The sequence below is a fragment of the Gorilla gorilla genome, chromosome 11, assembly GCF_029281585.2.
Source record: "Gorilla gorilla gorilla isolate KB3781 chromosome 11, NHGRI_mGorGor1-v2.1_pri, whole genome shotgun sequence".
Lineage (NCBI taxonomy): Eukaryota > Metazoa > Chordata > Mammalia > Primates > Hominidae > Gorilla > Gorilla gorilla.
In genome coordinates this window covers 62,246,747-62,267,050 of record NC_073235.2, presented here as the reverse complement: position 1 = coordinate 62,267,050, position 20,304 = coordinate 62,246,747, and the positions used below count along the sequence as shown (strand labels likewise).

The 20,304-nt window shown below is 37.8% G+C and overlaps 1 protein-coding gene across 21 annotated transcripts in view; it reads right to left on the bottom strand.

Moving 5' to 3' along the window:
- The window catches only part of MARCHF7 (membrane associated ring-CH-type finger 7), a 55,985-nt gene that overhangs the window by 6,084 nt on the left and 29,597 nt on the right, over positions 1–20,304 (bottom strand). For 15 of the 21 annotated variants that reach the window (XM_063694882.1, XM_019022248.4, XM_063694881.1 and 12 more), the window contains 5 exons: positions 18,837–19,029; positions 16,478–16,645; positions 13,510–14,608; positions 9,857–10,026; positions 3,093–3,202 (listed from right to left, as the gene is read on the bottom strand). In XM_063694882.1, coding sequence (XP_063550952.1) covers positions 3,093–3,202; positions 9,857–10,026; positions 13,510–14,608; positions 16,478–16,645; positions 18,837–19,029 — 1,740 coding nt within the window. The remainder of the gene's footprint in view (positions 1–3,092; positions 3,203–9,856; positions 10,027–13,509; positions 14,609–16,477; positions 16,646–18,836; positions 19,030–20,304) is intronic. The other 6 variants (XM_063694890.1, XM_055379069.2, XM_019022250.4 and 3 more) reach the window with 1 other exon arrangement.

The following is a 20,304-nucleotide window of genomic DNA, read 5'->3' as shown; positions in this document are numbered from 1 at the left end:
AAAAGAATGAATTAATAAAGGTAAGAGACTAATCATTCACACAGAAATTTGTAGTTGGTAAAAACAGTTCTTCAATTCAAAACTGTTCTGTTGTGTTAACCTGAGGAAGAAACTGAGACAAAATTTAACAGAGTTTATTTTAGTCAAGGTTCAGGACTGCTGCCAGGCTCCCACTTCCAAGTTGCCTTGGGGAGAGTGCTCCAGAGAACAAAAGAAAGGCTCAAATTTTTAAAGAAAAAAGGACAAATCAGGAAGGGAGAGATAACAAAAGTTGTTCATTCTGAATTCTCAACATTGGTTTACAGAAATAACGTTGGTTAGTGATTGGCTATACACTATTGAACTATAGGGTATATGACATTTTATGGCTACTTGGCACTAGTTAGTCTAGAGGCCCCAAAGCAAGTGGCTTATTTAGCTCAAGGGAGAATGAGATGAGAATGTTGTTACATTTTAAATACCTCTCTGAACCTGACAATTTAAAGGGGCTCATATTCCTCAGATTAAAAGTTTCTCTTTTCCTCCCACAGTTGTTTTCAAGCCATGAATACAAATCATAAATATAGTATTATTAATAATCTAATCTGTCCTGTAATTTTTACAGTGAACTATTTACAAACTGAATTGGGCAACTGGTTCATCAGACGTTAAGAACTCTACGTTCTTAGTACCAACTTCAGCAAGTAACTGATTATCAGAGTCTACTGAGTATTCAAGAAATCTGAGGCCATGTGCGGTGGCTCACGCCTATAATCCCAGCATTTTGGGAGGCTGGAGTGGGTGGATCACTTGAGGTCAGGAGTTCAAGAACAGCCTGGCCAACACGGTGAAACCCCGTCTCTACTAAAAATACAAGAATTAGCTGGGTGTGGTGGCAGGAACCTGTAACACCAGCTACTTGGGAGGCTGAGGCAGGAGAATCGCTTGAACCCGGGAGGTGGAGGTTGCAGTTGGCCGAGATCATGCCATTGCACTCCAGCCTGGGTGACAAGAGTGAAACTCCGTCTCAAAAAAAAAAAAAAAAAGAGAAATGATTCACTTAATAATTATTGTTGCTTATTTTTAACTTAAAACGAAATAATATATCCAGAACATTTTAAAAAAGTTTTAAACGGGGCCAGGCACAGTGGCTCACGCCTGTAATCCCAGCACTTTGGGAGGCCGAGGCGGGTGGCTCACCTGAGGTCAGGAGTTCAAGACCAGCCTTGCCAACATGGTGAAGCCCCGTCCCTACTAAAAATTCAAAAAATTAGCCTGGTGTGGAGGCGGGTGGCAATCCCACCTACTTGGGAGGCTGAGGCAAGAGAATCGCTTAAACTCAGGAGGCAGAGGTTGTCATGAGCTGAGATTGCACCACTGCACTCCAACCTGGGCAACAAGGAAGGCTCCATCTCAAAAAAAAAAAAAAAAATTAAATGGTTATCACCTTGCAAAAGATCAAGCCACTGGTTAATGTGGAAATAGACTTATTAAACTAATCACTTAAAATCAGTGTAGCTATCAGGCCACTAGAATCTATTATTCATACAGAACAAACAAGTTAAAACCAGGAAGTTTAATCAAGGCTGTCACTGTTTTTACAATGACTCCACCTAATATTTCCTAAAACTTCTAAAGAATATGGGTCATTAAAATGCTTAGAAAATAAAAACATTCCTGAGATCAAAAAGGAAAAGGCATGACAGAGCGAGACTCCATCTCAAAAAAAAAAAAACAAAAACAAAAAAAGGAAAAAACTGCCTTTGAGAGACAGGATGAAGCATCTCAGGAAGGAAGATGGCAGGAGAAACAATCCTTTTGAAAGCTACTCTCATTTTGAGAAGACAAGTTATGTATTTATATTTATCTCTCCATGATTCCACTTTTCCATGTTTCCCCTGGTTTTTAAATACCAATGCTCAGCCAGCTACAGAGAACTCCCTGGGGATTTAAAACATTTCATTGCTGAAAGTGATTTTCTTTTTGGACAACTAGTGCATCAGAGAACAAAACAACATAACTGGCATTAGAGTAGCACCTGTGCTACATTAACTGCTTAATGTTTTCATTCTTTAGATCAGTGATTCTTTATCTGGATCCAAGCAATTAGCTTCAAAGGATCTGGGAATCCCTTAGAGACAGAATTTGTGTCTATATATTTTATAAGAAGGGTACATAGTTTTAATCAGATTTTCAAAGGGTATCTATTATTCCCACATTTAAAAAAAAGTGGTTCAGAAAATATCATATATTAATGTATGATTCTATTTGTATGAAATATCCAGGATAAGTAAATCCATAAAACAACACAGACTGGTAGTTGCCAGGGGCTGAGAGCACAGAATGGGGAGCAACTGTTTAATGGGTAGAGGGTTTTCTTTTGGAGTGATGAAAATGTTTTGGAACTAAACAGAGATGGCGGCTGCACAAAATGGTTTTTATGTTTTGTAAATCTCATTCAATATAATAAAAGAGGGGAGGCCCATTACCCCTACATTTAAAAAGTGTTTTTGTTTTCTGTTTTGTAGAGACCGGGTCTTGCTATGTTGCTGAGGCTGGTCTCAAACTCCTGGCCTCAAACAGTCATCCCGTCTTAGCCTCCCAAAGTGCTAGGTATAAGTGTGAGCCATTGTAGTACCTGGCCAAAAAGTGTTTTTCAAGCACGTCATGCATTCCTTTTACAGCATATCTTTGTTTGTTTTTTTTAAACAAATATGCTAGCCACACTTCAACAATTTGGCTCTAAAGTCACCCTTGTAATCTCCTTAAACACACATCTGCCCCACCTCCCGAATTTTCCTTCAGTAAAGAAAAAGGAGGAAATTATTGAGCTCTTCATTCTAACTGTATCATTTATGCATCTCAAAAAACTTACAGCTATGGGGAAATAAGGTTGGCATCCCTATTTTGGAACAACTTTCCTAAGCTTAAGGGAAAAATAAAAAAAAAAATTATGAAATTCTAACACCTAATGCAGTAACAGAACTATGTTAAGAACATTATCACTGTTATTATTTTAATGCAAGGTTTCTGACCATGATTTAATCTTTTCTTCAAGAGCTGTCCTTGAAGCATAGAATAGACACTTACCAAATTAGGCAAAATATACTAACTTGTTCATTTGCATGAGCTCTATGTAGTTCATGAATATCAAAATCCTCCAGGTTAAGCTCCAACTTCTCTTTACATAGTTCACAGGTGGTTACAGCTTCTAATGAAGAACCTGGTAAAAATTAAATTACAAGTAAAGCTTAGTTTTATAATGTCTTCATAAAACACTTTTCCTCGTTAAGTTTTAAGCTTAAAATAAATAAAACCTTAAAGGAAAGAAGAAGAAAAGGAAATATTACATTTCTGCAGTAAACCAGTAATGTCCCCTAATACAGCAGTCTATAATATCCAATGTGCACATCAGGTCCTGCCCTATGATAATAAGCCACAACCATTATTTAGATACCTTGGTTGTTTTCTTCCTCCCAGATACTCATACATCCTTGATCATGGGAAGCAGACAAGAGGCAATGGAATGTCATTTGTACTTCCTACTTCCTCCTTAAGTACTTTGACGTGATGCCATGAGAACAATGTTTAGTGATGTAACATCTCAAACACCTAGTTACACACCCAAGCCAGTATCTTTGATGTGACAACACATACCTCACATACCTAAGACCTTTTGGAGTTTAAGGAATGTGTCTGCCTTACCTGCTAGAATGGGAAAAAAGGGACCCCACCCTTGTCCAAATAAAAACAGCTCCCTTCAGTCATAAAAGGAATTAGTCTTGATATATGCTGCAACATGAACTTTAAAAACATTATGCTAAATGAAATAAGACAGATACAAAAGGACAAATATTTTATGATTCTACTTACATAAAATATCTGGAATATGCAAATTCAGAGAGACAGAAAGTAGACCAGAAGTTACCAGGGATTTGGCAGAGAAGGGAATAGGAAGTAAGGAGTTACTGCTTAATGGTTAGCGTTTCTGTCTGGAATGATAAACAATTTTGGAAATAGGAGTGATGGTTGCACAACACTGTGAATGGATCCAACTGTATACTTAAAAATGGTCAAAATGGCATATTTTATGTTATTTATCTACTTGTTTTACCAAACCTTTTTTTAAAAAGAAAAAGAAAACTTCCATATTCATTCAACATTTGATTATTCCTAAGCCTTTTGGTTCCAATTTGGTAGGCAGTAGTCTCGTTTAATTAAACTTGTAGGTTCTTTCTGCCTTTTCCTTTGTTTGTTTATATTTAGAGAGGGTTTCAAATGGGAAAATGGCCTTAAAATTAGGGTAGATAGGTTTAAATTCAATTCAACTAACATTTGTTGAGTGATTGTTATGTGCAAGCAATTAATTAGAGGTTTTGGAGATTCAAAAAAGATTAAGTAGTAGGCCCTGCCTTCAAGGAGCTCATAAAACTCTAATAACTAGTGTTAGTTAGAATTTTTTAAGAGTAAAATTTGGCATAAGGTCCAAGACAGCAGTAACTTATGTACATTTTCTAGAAAACAGCTGAAAGTGAGTGCTAATCTGAAGAAGTATGCTGTCTCAAAATGGGCTGTAGTCAAATTACACTGAGTTTTCACTATATTTTGAGTATATGAATGAAACCAAGCGTCTTTTTGGAGTCTAGCATACATGAAAATGTAATATGGACCTTGGAGATAATTTACTACAGATTCTCTTATATCTTAGGGCTTCATTTTCTTCCTCTATGGAGTAAGAGACTTATTAAAGTCATTCAAAAAGGCTACACTCAGCCGGGAGCAACCCATTTATTTCTACATGTTTTTTTCTGGAGACAAGATCTCACTCTGCTGCCCAGCCTGGAGTGCAGTGGCATGATCATGGCTCGCTGCAGCCTCTAACTCATGGGCTCAAAGGATCCTCTCACCTTGTCCTGTTGGATTACAGGCGTGAGCCACCACAGCCAGCCTACTCCTACATTTCTTAATCAGGGCTCTCTCCATTACACCCTGAATTGCATCTGCCTAAACTTGTACTAGACTCATTTTATTCATCTTTGTATATCCTGTAGACTTTAGCAATCCAAATATAATAGCTTCTTAATAAATGCTTAAATAAATCTCTACCAGAATGAACCTTCTACCAGATGGGGTCTTTGTGCAGCTCTGAGAAATACTTCTCAGATGCCTATCAGGAAAGTTCAGTTGCTGAGACCTATACATTCAATTGGCCATATCTTGAAAAGCACTTATTATAACCTTATAAAACTAACTCCAGGCCAGGTATGGTGGCTCATGCCTGTAATCCCAGCACTTTGGGAGGCTGCCAAGGCAGGCGGATCACTTGAGGCAAGGAGTTCGAGATCAGCCTGGCCAACTTGACAAAACTCCATCTCTACTAAAAATACAAAAAATTAGCCAGGGGTGGTGGTGTGCACCTATAATCCCAGCTAACTTAGGAGGCTGAGGCAGGAGAATCACTAGAACTCGGGAGGCAGAGGTTGCAGTAAGCTGAGATTGTGCCACTGCACTCCAGCCTGGTGACAGAACAAGACTCCGTCTCAAAAAACAAAAACAAAAACAAACTAACTCCCATTTAATTTAATCACATACTTACCATGTGCCTGGTACAGTGGGAAACTATGAACAATAACTCTTTTGACATTCATTAACAACTTTATGAGGTATTATTCAATTTTACTCAAGATGGAACTGAGGCCCAACCCTAGTCCTACTTAAGAATCTTTAAGAGTGAATCTGAATCATCTGTATTTTTTTTTTTTTTTGAGACTGAGTGTCACTCTTGTCACCCAGGCTGGAGTGCAATGGGGTGATCTCGGCTCACTGCAAACTCCACCTCCTGGGTTCAAGCGATTCTCTTGCCTCAGCCTCCCGAGTAGCTGGGATTACAGGTGTGTGCCACCACACCCAGCTAATTTCTGTATTTTCAGTAGAGATGGGGTTTCACCATGTTGGCCAGGCTGGTCTTGAACTCCTGACCTCAGGTGCTCCACCTGCCTCAGCCTCCCAAAGTGCTGGGATTACAGGCGTGAGCCACCATGCCTGGCCCATCTGTATTTTTAAAAACTCCAGTGGGTGATTCTCATCAGCAGCCAGGGTTTAGAACCAATGTTAAAAAACATGCTCAATACCCTATAGCTAGCTAAGTGTTCCAGTAAATATTCCAAACTGGGCTTGTCTAACTTCAAAAAGCCAATGTTCTTAAACAATAAACTGTATTATCTGTTTTCCTCCATATCCAGCACTAATAATTCAATTGTGTGTATCAGAAGTTGAGTCAAGTTGTTGTTCTTCATTTTGGTAATAGCTAACATTTCTGGGCCCTTAAGTGTCAAAATACTAAGCACTTTACGTGTAATCTCTCATTTAGTCCTTCTAACACCTCAGGGCAGTGACTAACAAAACCTGTGAGTTACTGTAACACCATACAGCTCAGAGAAAAGGCAGTTCCAGGTGAGACAGCTTGTTCAGAGCCCTTGAGCTCAGACTAGCTTAGAAGAAAAGATACTGCTTTCTCCTCTTGTGCCCCCTAGGGGTCTACTGCTCACCACTTGACTACCACATTACTGGGAGCCTCAGGAATTTTCCCAGTATCCCCATAATCTCCAACTTGAACCCAACTCCTCCAACAGATTATGAAAATCAAAATCAGTGCCATCATACCTCACAACATAGTTGTCTATGTTACTATGCTATAATGATCAGATCTTCAATTTCACAATTATGTACGTTTAAAATCTGATCTAATTTTCTACCTTACTAGTTGTTTCTATGTCCCCTGGTACTCGTGGTCTAATATCAGTAAATTCCTCTAACCACCAACCTTTCTTTTTTGAACTATCTCTTTACTTTCATGCCTGAACCACAGTGCCTCCTGACTAATGATACCTATATATATGCTTCTATAGCCATTTTATCCCCACAGTCCCTTGTAACTCAGGACCAAGAAGTGAGAGTAGTTGCCCACCCAACACACCCATTACTGTTTTCAAATCTTAATTCCCCCTTCATTCATTAATGACTTCAGCACCTGGCTCTCTACCCTTCTTTGCCAACTAAATCCTTGGTTGTTTCAACATCCAAGACCAGACCCACTGGATTATAACTTTCTCAATATCTTTGCTTCCAATATTACCCTTCCCCACCTCAGTCACCAACTCAGTTCATACCCTTGACCTCATCACAATTTGCTGCACTACTCCTAAATAGCCATTTTAAGCGTCCCCTCCTGTGTACCAATTCTTATTTTTAGCCTACTTACGTCAATGTCAATAAAATCCAAAGATACTCTACCTCTTTCTCACTATACACTTCCTGAGGTCCTTTCCTCCTGATTTTAATTTCTATGGTTGCCACAATTATGTCCTTATAGATACCCTTAACTCCCTTCATCATATTTGCCTGGCAAAAGACCCACCAGCATTGAACTCTAGTCCATAGCTATATCCCAAGCATCTGAAAACTGCTTTAAAAAAATTGTACATGTACCTCACTTTAAAATCACTTTTATAGACACTAATACAATCTGGAAATCCTACTACACATCCACATCCTTAAAATGTTATTTTCCTCACACCTCAAAACCTCCTAACCTGCCTCCTTATCAGCTAAAGACCTTACCTCTAAGAAAACAGATGCAATTAACACAGGGAGTCATAAATCTTCCCATCAAAGCAACAAACTGATCAACACCCATATCAACACTAGCCTTCTGAAGAGGAAATATCCTTTCTCCTATTATAGGACAACCACTCAACTTGTGCTCTGGACCCCATCTTCTTTCTCCTCTTTTCGTATTTTTTTTTCTGTTAGAAGTCTCAAAATAAAAACATGCCTTAAAATCCCCTACCTCAAAATAAAACAAAAACACTTCTTGTGATCCCATGTAACTCTAATTCCTGTTCCCTATCTCCAGTCTCCTTGGTAGTAAATTTCTTCAAAGTATCGAACCTATGTTGCTGTCTATCCTTTCTTACCGCCTTTTCTCTACTCAGTCTAATCTAATCAGGCTTAGGAACCCACCATTCCAGAGACTGAAACCACCCAGAACATCTATGCTATCAAATCCAATTATTCTTTCTTCTCATTTTACCTGACCTCTCAGAAGTGCAGGGTTGATCACATATACCTTAAAGCATTCTTCTTTTGGCTTGCACAACATATTTTCTTGGTTTTCTTCCTTCCTAAAGGCTGCTTTTTCAAATCTCCTCTGTTCTCACTAAACATCTGGGTATCCCAGGGCTCTGTCCTGGGCCTATTTCTTTGATATCTACTCTTCCTCTAGCTGACCTTATTTAATACCAAAACCTCAAACATTATTACTCTCGTGTTCATAACTGAAACTAACTTTCAGTGTTTCTCCTGAAATGCCAGGCTTGTCTAGCTAACGGCCTACATGACATTTCCATATGGTTATCTAGTAAGTAGCTCAAATATAATGTCCAAAACAGAACCCTTGGTTCCCTTTTCAGCTTCCTATTTCAGTAAAAGGAACTGCCATTCACTTAACTGCTCAAGGCAAAAATACGAGCTTCCCTAATTGTTCTTTCTCCTTCATTCCATCACATCCAATCTACTGAATTGGATGTCTTACAGAATCTACCTACAAAATATACCAGAATCTATCCATTCTATCATCACGATCACACTGCTACATGTTAATCATCACCAACTCTAGCAAGTGCTCTGATAATAGACTCCTGGTTCGTCTCCCTGTACTACTCTTGTCCCCCTAAAAATCCATTCTCCACAAAGCAGCCAAATATAAATAAGATCATTTCATTCCCTTTCTCTTTAGTAGCTTCCCATCATATTTAAATCTAAGATTTGGGCCTTTAAAAGTCTTGCACGAACTAATTTCTGCTAATCTTTCTCATCTCAACTTTTTTTTTCTGAGATGGAGTCTCGCTCTGTTGCCCAGGCTGGAGTGCAGTGGCGCAATCTCGGCTCACTGCAAGCTCCGCCTCCTGGGTTCACGCCATTCTAGCTGGGACTACAGGCGCCCGCCACCAGGTCGGCTAATTTTTTGTATTTTTAGTAGAGATGGGGTTTCACCGTGTTAGCCAGGATGGTCTCGATCTCCTGACCTCGTGATCCGCCCGTCTCGGCCTCCCAAAGTGCTGGGATTACAGGCATGAGCCACCGCGCCCGGCCTCTCATCACAACTTTATCTCCCCTCCCCGACTAAGACTAATTATACACCAGCCACACTATGCATAATTCAGCTCCTCAAATAGACCTAAGTTGATTCCCACCCTAAAGTCTTTGAACTTGCTGTTCCCTATGCTAGAGTGCTCTTCCCCTAATTATGGAATAGCTCAGCTCTCAATTTACATGTTCTCACCTCAAAAAGGCACTTCCTTAACACCCAATATCACTACAAGAAGCAGGTGCCTTGTCTTTTTACCATCCTATAACCAACATCTAGAAGTACTGTGCCTGGCTCCATTACAGGCACTCAATGAACAAATAAATCCCCACAGTAGCCTATTATCGTAATTTGCCAAGTGACACAACAGCAACATTAGAAATAAATCTTTCTCAAGGACACACAGCTGGTAAATGGTGAGTCTATTTCCTTGATTCAGAAGGATCTTACATGATTTAAGGGACACACTAGTGATCACAAATTACAGCTGTATTATACATGTATGAAGTAGTAAACAGTTTGGTAGGAAATGAAACATAAGACACATTACTAAAAATTTACAAAGAAAGACGAATGCTCTTTAATGCTTCTGCTGAGACTTCAAAAATGATTAAGACACTTGTTAAAAGTCTAAATTCAACAATCTATAAATTATAAATTTGTTAACCAAACGCATACATACATGCATCTCTTAGAAAAATTGTGAAAACACAAAAGGGTAAATCTTACCAGAGTTAATTTTGGCCTGTAACCACTTTTTCATACAGTCTTGGTGGACATACTGCAAACTTCCTGTGCACTTGCATGGCTCTATCAGCAAATTAGATGATGATGCAGCTGCCATTTGACAAATTCTACATAAGTCACCTTCTTCTTCTTCTGAGTCCTCTAAAAGGAGGCTGGAAAAGAAGGCACATTTCCCAAAGCTATCATAACTCATCCTGGTTGGTTACTTCAGTCATACATAATCACAAGCTTTCTTTTTTGTTATTTCTACTCACACTGTCTCTGGGTGGAAAAAAGCAAACAGTAACAACAACAAAACAATAACAATTATATTCATCAGCAACCCTCTGATTGAAAATGAAAAACTCTCTCACTGAGAATAAAAATTGTAACAAGTATTTTAAAGGTAAGTAAAATAGGCTAACCTATCATTTATTTTCAAATGATTTAAGTAATTTTGTCATTGGCAAATGACAGTTTAAGATCTATATTTTTCTCAATGACTTTATAAGTACCCCTAAGAGATTTTAATTTCTGTAGTGTTCCAGACTACTTCAAGTCCAACAGTATAAAGGTAAGATAAACTTATCACTTTTGCCCCTTGCCTCGCCTCAAATTTTAGGGCTATTTCCATGAATTAAACACATACTGGCTTGTAGATTCTCATTTACATGTTACCAGAACCATGTTTAAACTGATAAACTTTTGTATTACAGAAAAAAATTTAAAAAATGCTTTAAAATTCTCCATCTGCCCCCTCGGCGCAGCAATCTTATAAAAAGATTCCATTAACCTACGTCCTCTATTTAACAGGCCATTGTGTACTGCTTAATATATAAATGCAGAGTAATAGTTTTATATAATAAGGTAAGTAGTTGTTAAAATTCCTACTGCGTTAGTCCACTGTTGGCATGTAACAGGTATACAGTAAATTGGTAATACAGAATGCTGAACTGTTACTGAAATACAACCTGGAATACATGGATTCCTAAATGAACTTAGCAAAAGATTTGTGAAAAGAGATGGATATACAGCCGCTAGGAGACTTTCATGCCCCGGGTTAATCAGACATAACCTCAAGCATAAATTATTTTTAAAGATTGAAAACATGGTATTTACATTTTACCTTTAAATTTAACTTTCTTCCCTTCCTGGTTTCAACTATTCACTTGGTGGATTCAATTTTTCTGTACCATTTTTAATTGTAGAATGTCTTAAAATCCTTAGGTATGAGGAAAGATGTAATACAGAAATACAAACATACACACACACTCTCTCTGGCAAAATAACCAAATGCTGCTTTTTAATTAACCAGATAGAGTGGTACTGGCTCAATCATTTCTCTCTGAAGATAACTAAAGTAACACTTTGCTCTCTGCCTACACTACTGTACTTAATCTAACCTTAAGGGCTGAAAATATGTTACTACATCCCTTAGCAGACAGCAGACAGCCTGCAATTGGAGGAAGCTGCTATAATAAGCAAACATTAAAGCAAACACTACCAGGGTAGAGTAAATCTCTTTCTACAAAAAAGGAAAAATAGCAAGTTTAAAAGCAGGAAAATAACAGCCATATGGTAAAATCTGTCCTATAAAATGAAAAATAGGAGTATGGTAGCCCAATGCCCAATATCTCAGAAAGTGTGCAGAGTTTCCTTTATCACCAGAGTTGGATTTGAAAGTATTTTCTTATTAAAGTACAAAAAAATCTAAAAATAACAGTAACAATTATGCTTCCCAACAATTCTATTAGGCCTTTGTGAAAAAGAAAAAAAAATCCCACATTAACTTTATATAAGTCTTTTCTTCCTCGAAGTGTATTTCAAATAAACTAATTTATCTCATTTTAATAACTATTTTAATACTAAGTAATTAGACTAGGATGACTAAATTAAGAGTCAGGCTGGGACTAAGATCTCTGGTTTTTTGTCTTTTCACTCTTAACAGTGATTTATAAGCAACCTTCAACTCTATAAAGATTTCTTTGTATAAAAAGATTCTATGCCCTGCATTTAAACTGTTTTTTTATTTTTATTTTTTTTTTGAGACAGTCTTGCTCTGTCGCCTGGCTGGAGCGCAGTGGTGCAATCTCAGCTCACTGCAACCTCCACCTCCCAGGTTCAAGCAATTCTCCTGCCTCAGCCTCCTGAGTAGCTGCGACTACAAGTGCACGCCACCACACCCAGCTAAATTTTGTATTTTTAATAGAGACAGGGTTTCAGCTTGTTAGCCAGGATGGTCTCAATCTCCTGACCTTGTGATCTGCCCGCCTTGGCCTCCCAAAGTGCTGGGATTACAGCGTGAGCCACTGCGCCCGGCCTAAACTGGTATCTCTGTTAAATACTAATATCTAAAGAACTGGCTGGGCATGTGGCTCATGCCTGTAATTTCAGCACTTTTGGAGGCTGAAGCATGAGGATCGCTTGAAGCCAGGAGTTTGAGACCAGCATGGGAAGCAAAGAGAGACCCTGTCTCTACAAAAAGTTTAAAGAGAATATTCAGTATATACTTGGACTTCAAACACAAAATAAAAATTATTTTGTGCATCAAATTTTATCTTGTGAATCAAAGTAAATTTTGTGCATCAAATTCCAAAAAAAGATTTGCAGTGAGAAATGTAAATAAATGGTTAATAAATCATCTTAATAAAGGCTAAGACAGATTTATTGGTAATCCATGGTCATCCAGTTCCTCTTACTAACCCCATTTAGCATTAGTCTACCAAGGAATTGGGTAAGACATTAAGGTTTTTGTCTTTGCGTGTATATGTATTCCAACCTGGTTAAAATAACCTTTAGATTACTTTCTGACACAATTCATACTCCCCCTCCAACCATTGCCTACCTTCAGTTATTAATTCTTATCTATTTACCTATGAATGAGACATCTTACTGGATGTAAAGGGATGAAATTTCATGCTGGAAGCAGTGGCTCATGCCTGTAATCCCAGTACTTTGAGAGGTGGAGGCAGGTGGATCACTTGAGGTCAGGAGTTCGAGACCAGCCTGGCCAATGTGGTGAAACCCTGCCTCTACTAAAAATACAAAAATTAGCCAGGTATGGTGGCAGGCGCCTGTAATCCCAGCTACTTGGGAGGCTGAGGCAGGAGAATTGCTTGAACCAGGGAGGCGGAGGTTGCAGTGAGCAAAGACTGTGCCACTGCACTCCAACCTGGGCAACAGAGTGAGACTCCATCTCAAAAACAACAACAAAAAACAAAAACAAAAAAACCCTTCCGATTTCAATTTTATAAGAAGCCAATTTTGAAATGAAGAGTTTTAGGCTGGGCACTGTGGCTCACGCCTGTAATCCCAGCACTTTGGGAAGCCGAGGTGGGTGGATCACCTAAGGTCAGGAGTTTGAGACCAGCCTGACCAACACGGTGAAACCCCGTCCCTACTAAAAATTCTAAAATTAGCCACATGTGGTGGAGTGCACCTGTAGTCCCAGCTACTCGGGAGGCTCAAACAGGAGAACTGCTTGAACCCGGGAGGCCGAGGCTGCAGTGAGCCGAGATGGTGCCATTACACTCCAGCCTGGGTGACAGACTGAGACTCCGTCTCAAAAAAAAAAAAAAAAAAAAAGAAAAAAAAAGAAATGAAGAGTTCTTTCTCTATTTTTCATTTATAGGCTTAAGACAGGTATTCGAATTTACCTCTCTTTTATTTTCTGCAATCTTTCTGGATCTCTTGAAGGCGCACTTTTAGTTTTATCACTTTTACCATCAGCTGAATTCCAACCTGAAGGAATAATATCTACTGTGATCATGACATTGTCGGTCAAATTACTCCCAAGTGCTGGGGGGACTGCAAACCGGAATAAGGAACCAGGAAGAATCCCTGCTATTCCTGTATTTCTTCCACCTTGAGCCGAATCTGATGTAGAGCCACCTGTTGTGGCACTGCTTGATGCTGCAGATGCTTGTGGTCTGTTGGCAGCAGCTCCAAGAGGATCATTCTGTGCTTCAAGGTGAACCACTTCATTTGATTCTCTTCTAAAAATATGAGATCTAGATGATGTATCAGAGGTAGGTATCCTTGAAGATTCATCTCTTCCCTCTCGCCTCCTTCTAGAGAACAAAGGTGTGCATCTATTTCTAAGTGAGGAAGATAACCATGGTCCTGTATTTCTACCTTCAGATTCTTGGTTAAAATTTTCTGAATCTGACTCAGAGCTATGATTGTGACTAAGAGATGACAAACCCCATCTTCGCCTAAGAAATCGAAATCCCTGAGAAGCTTCAGATGCCCTATTATCAGGAACTTCAGAAGCTGATGGTACATTACTACGGGACTGTGAAGCTGTCAAGATTCTTGGAGAAACGTACGAATTTTCAGAATTCAATGATCTTGTATTCAAGGAATCCTGACTAGATCTTCGTGAAAAAAAAGTAGATGACATGCTAGAAGCTATGCGTGACAGCAATCTCCTCGTTGTCCGCCTACCTTCGCTGTCAGAAGATTCTTGAAATGGTCTTTGAGATGAAACAACCCTTTCTGAATTGCTTATGATTGGGGCTTCATCTCTACTTGAACTGTAAGAAAATCCAGGCTGCGTATTGCTTCGGGAAGATTCTGATTCTCTTGAAGAAAAATTTGATCTTAAAGAATTTCTGGAGTCCCTAGAACTTAGTATGGTCTGATGTTCAGAAGGCAATTGGTGGTTTGTGGATGATGTATTCAACTGTAAAGTGCTCATTGAGTTTTCTTTTGGTCTTGCTCCTTGTGAATATGAAGGAACTCTGTCTTGAACATCTATTTTTGAAAGGAAGATAACCAATTACATGAAATAATTTGAGCATTATTATTTGCATTTATTATGTTGAATGCCAAAACGAAGCACTGGATTTAAACTTAATACTGTTATATTGTAACTACAGAGTTTACTATTATTATAGAAAAAACATAAATGTATTTCTCTTTCTATTCCTACTGGTAAAATCCAGTACTGCTGTGTAAAGTCAACATTACAAATATATAAAAAAGAAATATATTATGAGCTTATGAAAATTTTATTTGATAAAATTAAAACAGCTGAATTTATTGATCAGAAATTATTTGGTATGATACAATAATATCTAGTATTTAAATTGAGACGATTTTGAACAGGTCAAATAATACAATGTAAATGACTCTTAAAATGATTAAAAGCAAATCCATCCTAGGGAGACTGTTTTGGAGATTTTTTTTTTTTACTCTGTGCAATAAATTAAAAAGCTGTTTTAAACCCTTGTAATTTTATAAAAAATCTTGCTAATAGCTAAAAATTTTTCCAATTTTTTTTTTCTTTCAGGTTAACAGCTGTGGTTCTTATTCTATAGTTCCTAGCCAATATTTAGAATCAAGTGTGTTATATTTGCTAAAATACTGGCTAGGAACTATGAATCAGAATAGGGCTATGACATCTGCACTTTTCAAAGGATTCCTTAACTGGTGGTTTAAATCTTCAAATGGGATGAGAAATACTATAGGATTCCTTTGCAAAGAAACTACCCATTAACCTTGTGTAAGAGCTAAATTACTACTCTGCTGATACACGGAGCTTTATGAAAGGGTAAATGTTAGGAACTAAATCTATTTCTATCCTGTACTTTTATACTCCAAAACCTAAACGCTATTGATACTGTCTACTAAAGCTCTACCATCCAAAGCCAAGCAGATAAAATGTCATAAATAAAGATTTCCTCCAGTAAGATAAATTAAAATAACCTAAACCTTTAAAAACAAAACATTATTTCCTACTATGTAAATCAAACTCCATTTCTGCCTACTATATTTGTCAACTTCAATTAGCACCTTTTTCTCCAGTTACTTAGTATGATAGTTTAAGGCTATGTACAATGATACAAAGTGTGGCTGTGTGCAGTGGCTCATACCTGTAATCTCAACACTTTGGGAGGCCGAGGCGGTTGGATCACCTGAGGTCAGGAGTTCAAGACCAGCCTGGCCAACATGGTGAAACCCAGTCTCTACTAAAAACACAAAATTAGCTGGGCATGGTGGCATATGCCTGTAACCCCAGCTACTTGAGAGGCTGACACAGGAGAATCGCTTGAACCCAGGAGGCGAAGGTTGCAGTGAGCTGACGTCGTGCCATTGCACTCCAGCCTGGGTAACAAGAGCAAAACTCCATCTCAGAACAAACAAACCAAAAACAAAGTGTGGGTCTTGAGGTCAATTTAATAAAACTAGAGGCACATCCATGTTATACTAAAGTAATTCCAAATTATGCCTTAAAATGGTGATTTCAACTTTCAGTTATTTCAGAAGTAGAAGAATAATCAGAAGTAGTTATTTATTATAAACTACATCTGTTACAGGCAAATTCTATTTGAGGATATATGATTTAGTATGTTACTTTCTAACAGACATTCTTAAAAGGAAAAATGCAAGTTAAACAACGTAAAGGTAGATGGAATCTAGATACTCATATTCATCTACTGTATTTTAAATTATTTTTTAAGGTCAAAACAAGTAAAGTACTAGAAAAAAATACTAAGGTATTCTGAAATCTTCATAAGACAAAATATACACTTTACTCCTTTGTACTGTTGTTTTAGTAACATGCGTAAAGAGGAAAATGGAACATTATGAGAAGTTATACTTGATGTAATTTATACATACATGATGAAGTTGTGAAATCACCACTTCGGTGACTATAATCCATAAGATTACTAATAGAGGAATCTGTTCTTCTCTCCAAATCTCTCCTCTCTCTCATTAAGTCTGTTCCAAATGATCCAAGTACCATTGATGAAGATCTAGGAACTTGACTATGCCTCCAAGATGAATCTTAAAATAAATGAAGAAGTTTTATTTCAGAGAAAGCTTTCAAGGCTTTGGATGATGACAATCTTCAGTATTAGAGAGGAAAGTTAGTGTTATTTATTATTATTTTTTGAGACGGAATCTCACTCTGTCACCCAGGCTGGAGTGTAGTGGCACGATCTCAGCTCACAGCAACCTCCACCTTCTGGGTTCAAGTGATTCTCCTGCCTCAGCCTCCTGAATATCTGGGACTACAAGGCGCGTGCCACCATGCCCGGCTAATTTTTGTATTTTTAGTGAAGATGGGGTTTCACCCTGTCGGCCAGGCTGGTCTCAAACTCCTGACCTCTAGTGATCCGCCCACCCCGGCCTCCCAAAGTGCTGGGATCACAGCACGAGCCACTGCACCCGGCCTTACTGTTGTTTATTATGAGAATCCCCGGTTATATAGTTGTTATCAGAAACACAATTCAGTAAAACATAAAACTATTCACAAATGAACTAATCACTTATAAAATTATTTCCTACTCTAAACATATTCTTCTCTGCCTAACATTAAAATCTACCCCATACACGATGTCAATGTCTCAATCACTTCTCACAACATCTACCTATACATTATGTAAAACGATTACAGAACAAAAATGTAAATCTTGCCAAAGATGGAGAATTTCACAAAAAAAGTCAATGAAAGTGATGCTGGAGAACTGCCAGTATCAAAATCAAAGGCATCCAGAAAGGGAAGATGTGAACAACACAATTTCATCAGAATTATTTTTACTGCTACCACAGTTGCTTAATTTTTTATTCTAGAATTCTTAATTCTAAGAATTATTGTTACAGTTATCATAATTTTATTAGATATGATTTAAAAGTAAATTAAACATTAAGTCTCAAACCTCTTTCCTTCACTATTTACCTTGAAATTTTGATTCTTTCTTCCCTAATCCTAGTAGCCTTAATAATTCCTCTTTATTAAGAGAAATGGCCTAGAGTATTTATAACGTTTTCACATAGCAGAAGAGAACAAAAATATCTCTGGCACAGTGGTGTTTGTCTACAAAGTTATTAACAGTCTGCTCTTAGCTATCACAACATTCTTAATATCCTTCAGATAGGCACGTCTTTCCCATGGCATTCCAGCTTATCAAAATAGACAGGAACTGCTTACACTACTTTAACTGGTAATACACAAACATTTAAAGAATTTTACCTCCAATTGTGTCATCACAAGTTTTGGCTCCTCTTAAACACTGGCACTGGCTAACATTCCATTGGAAGAGGAGTATGAGTGAGACAGTAGCCTCCTGACCTTTCAACAAAAGATCTTTTCAACGTGTGTGAAAAATATGTGTCTCAGTACATAATACCAGGCATGAAGCTTTATGGATAGACCATCCAAATCCCAGAGTGGTTAGTATCTTGCCCAATGCCACTCATCTAGTTAGAGGACTAAAACTATGACTTTCTAATCCCTTGTATAGAACTCCTACTAAAATAATCACCATTTTTTTTGTAACTCAAGAGTTTCCGTATTTGTTTTTTGTTTAAGAAACAGAGTCTTGCTCTGTCTACCAGGCTACAGTGCATTGGCATGATCATAGCTCACCATAACCTCAAACTCTTGGGACCAAGCGATCCTCCAGCCTCAGCCCCTCAAGTGGCTGGGGACTACAGGCATGCACCACCATGCCCAGCTAATTCTCTTTCTCTTTTTTTTTTTTTTGGTAGAAACAGGGTCTCACTATGTTGTCTAGGCTGGCCTCAAACTCCTGGCCTCAAGCGATCATTCTGCCTTAGCCTCCTCTCCGTATTTTCTGAAAATAAATATTATATACTACAATGTTTATCATTTATATAAGACATGCTTAAGCAATATTTTAAACGTATCAGTAGATTTAGCTTTCCCTGTAACAATTACAAAATATAATAACCAAAAGAATACATACATTTACCAATTTGATTATCATAAAATACCAGCTATTCTAATTAAAATCTGCTAATGTCCTGTTTAGGATATCTATATCAATTTTACAAGAAAAATGCAGAAGAGTATCAGTTCTAGCATTAATTTAAAGTAAGATTTTGGAAATTCCACTACATTTCTGACCCACTGTCTTCATATAAAATCTACTTGCCTCATTCCAAAACTAAGAACAACTGTGTTACACCTGGAGAAAAACGGCTTAAAATACCTACAGAAACTCATTCTTACCTGATAATGTGTTTAAACCATTTCCAACATTTCTCCCAGCTGAGGTAGTACAGTTTGTACAGGAAAGTTTAGGTCTTTTTGAATCATGATCCCGTTGCTGGTTCTGCGATCTTGAGCGTGCTCCCTGAGTTATCTCAGATTCACTATACCATGCAGATTGAAATGGTGACGCAGATGCTGATGCTGACGTAGACTGTGAGTTCAAAAAATTTTTTTAAACAACAAAAGGCTGCATTCAGTACTAAATTTAACCCACAGTCCTCTAATAAATGCCCACAAGCATCAATTTTTCTACCACGTAGTTCTTTTTTTTTTTTTTGAGACTGAGTCTTGCTCTGTTGCCCAAGCTGGAGTGCAGTGGGGCAATCTTGGCTCACTGTAACCTTCGCCTCCAGGGTTCAAGCGATTCTCCTGCCTCAGCCTCCTGAGTAGCTGGCATTACAGGTGTGTGCCACCACGCCCGGCTAATTTTTGTATTTTTAGTAGAGACAGGGTTTCACCATGTTGCTCAGGCTGGTCTCAAACTCCTGACCTCATGATCTGCCTGCCTCCGCCGCTGGGATTACAGGCACAAGCCTCTGTGCCTGGCCTCCACCATGTAGTTCTTCTTTAGTCTTTGTTCCTTCTACCCACTTGTCCATTTACTATACACTATAATTGTACTTTGCTGGGCTCTCAATCTGATGTAGAGTAAGTCCTTTTTTTAACCGTATATAAACACTTGGTTATGAAACACTGAAGACCAAAAACTATAATCATTTTTCCTAATATTTGTTTCTTTTTTCTTTTTGAAAATGAAATCCTTGTTGTACTGGTTTAATATTTCAATCTTTTCAGGAACCCTGTCCACCTCTTAGAGGTAGACAGAACACTAAGCTATAAAGAAACTGTGAATTACCCTACCATGAAAATCAGATTTTTCAACTACGAACAAATTTATCCTTGTTCTGATGCCCAGTCTCCAGAATATGGTCATACAACACTAGTAACAGTATGCTTAAAAAAAAAAAAAAAAAAAAAAAAAAATCCTAACATCAGAAATTTCTTCATCAGTGAATCAACAACTAAAACAAGTACATATTTTAAAACATGGCTCATGGTTTTCTCTTTTAACATATATGTACACAAAATAAAACTTGTAAACAAGTATCAATGATAATGTACAAACTATTTTACTTCTCTCCAATTCTTTAATTTGTTAAGTTTACTCACTACAATGCATTAAAAAGGCAACAGTTTGTCTCCTTAAATATTTAGGTTTAATTGACAACATATTTCAACCACAATTATTGAAATTGTACTATTCTTTTTACAAAAATGTTTCCATCATGGCAAAGTAATTATCTGGACACACACACACAGACAGGACACAGATAAACTAAGAAACATAGATTTGGCATATAATCTCTAAATGGCTCAGAGACAGTAAGGACCTCTAAAATAAAAGTAATTTTTCAGGATATAAAAG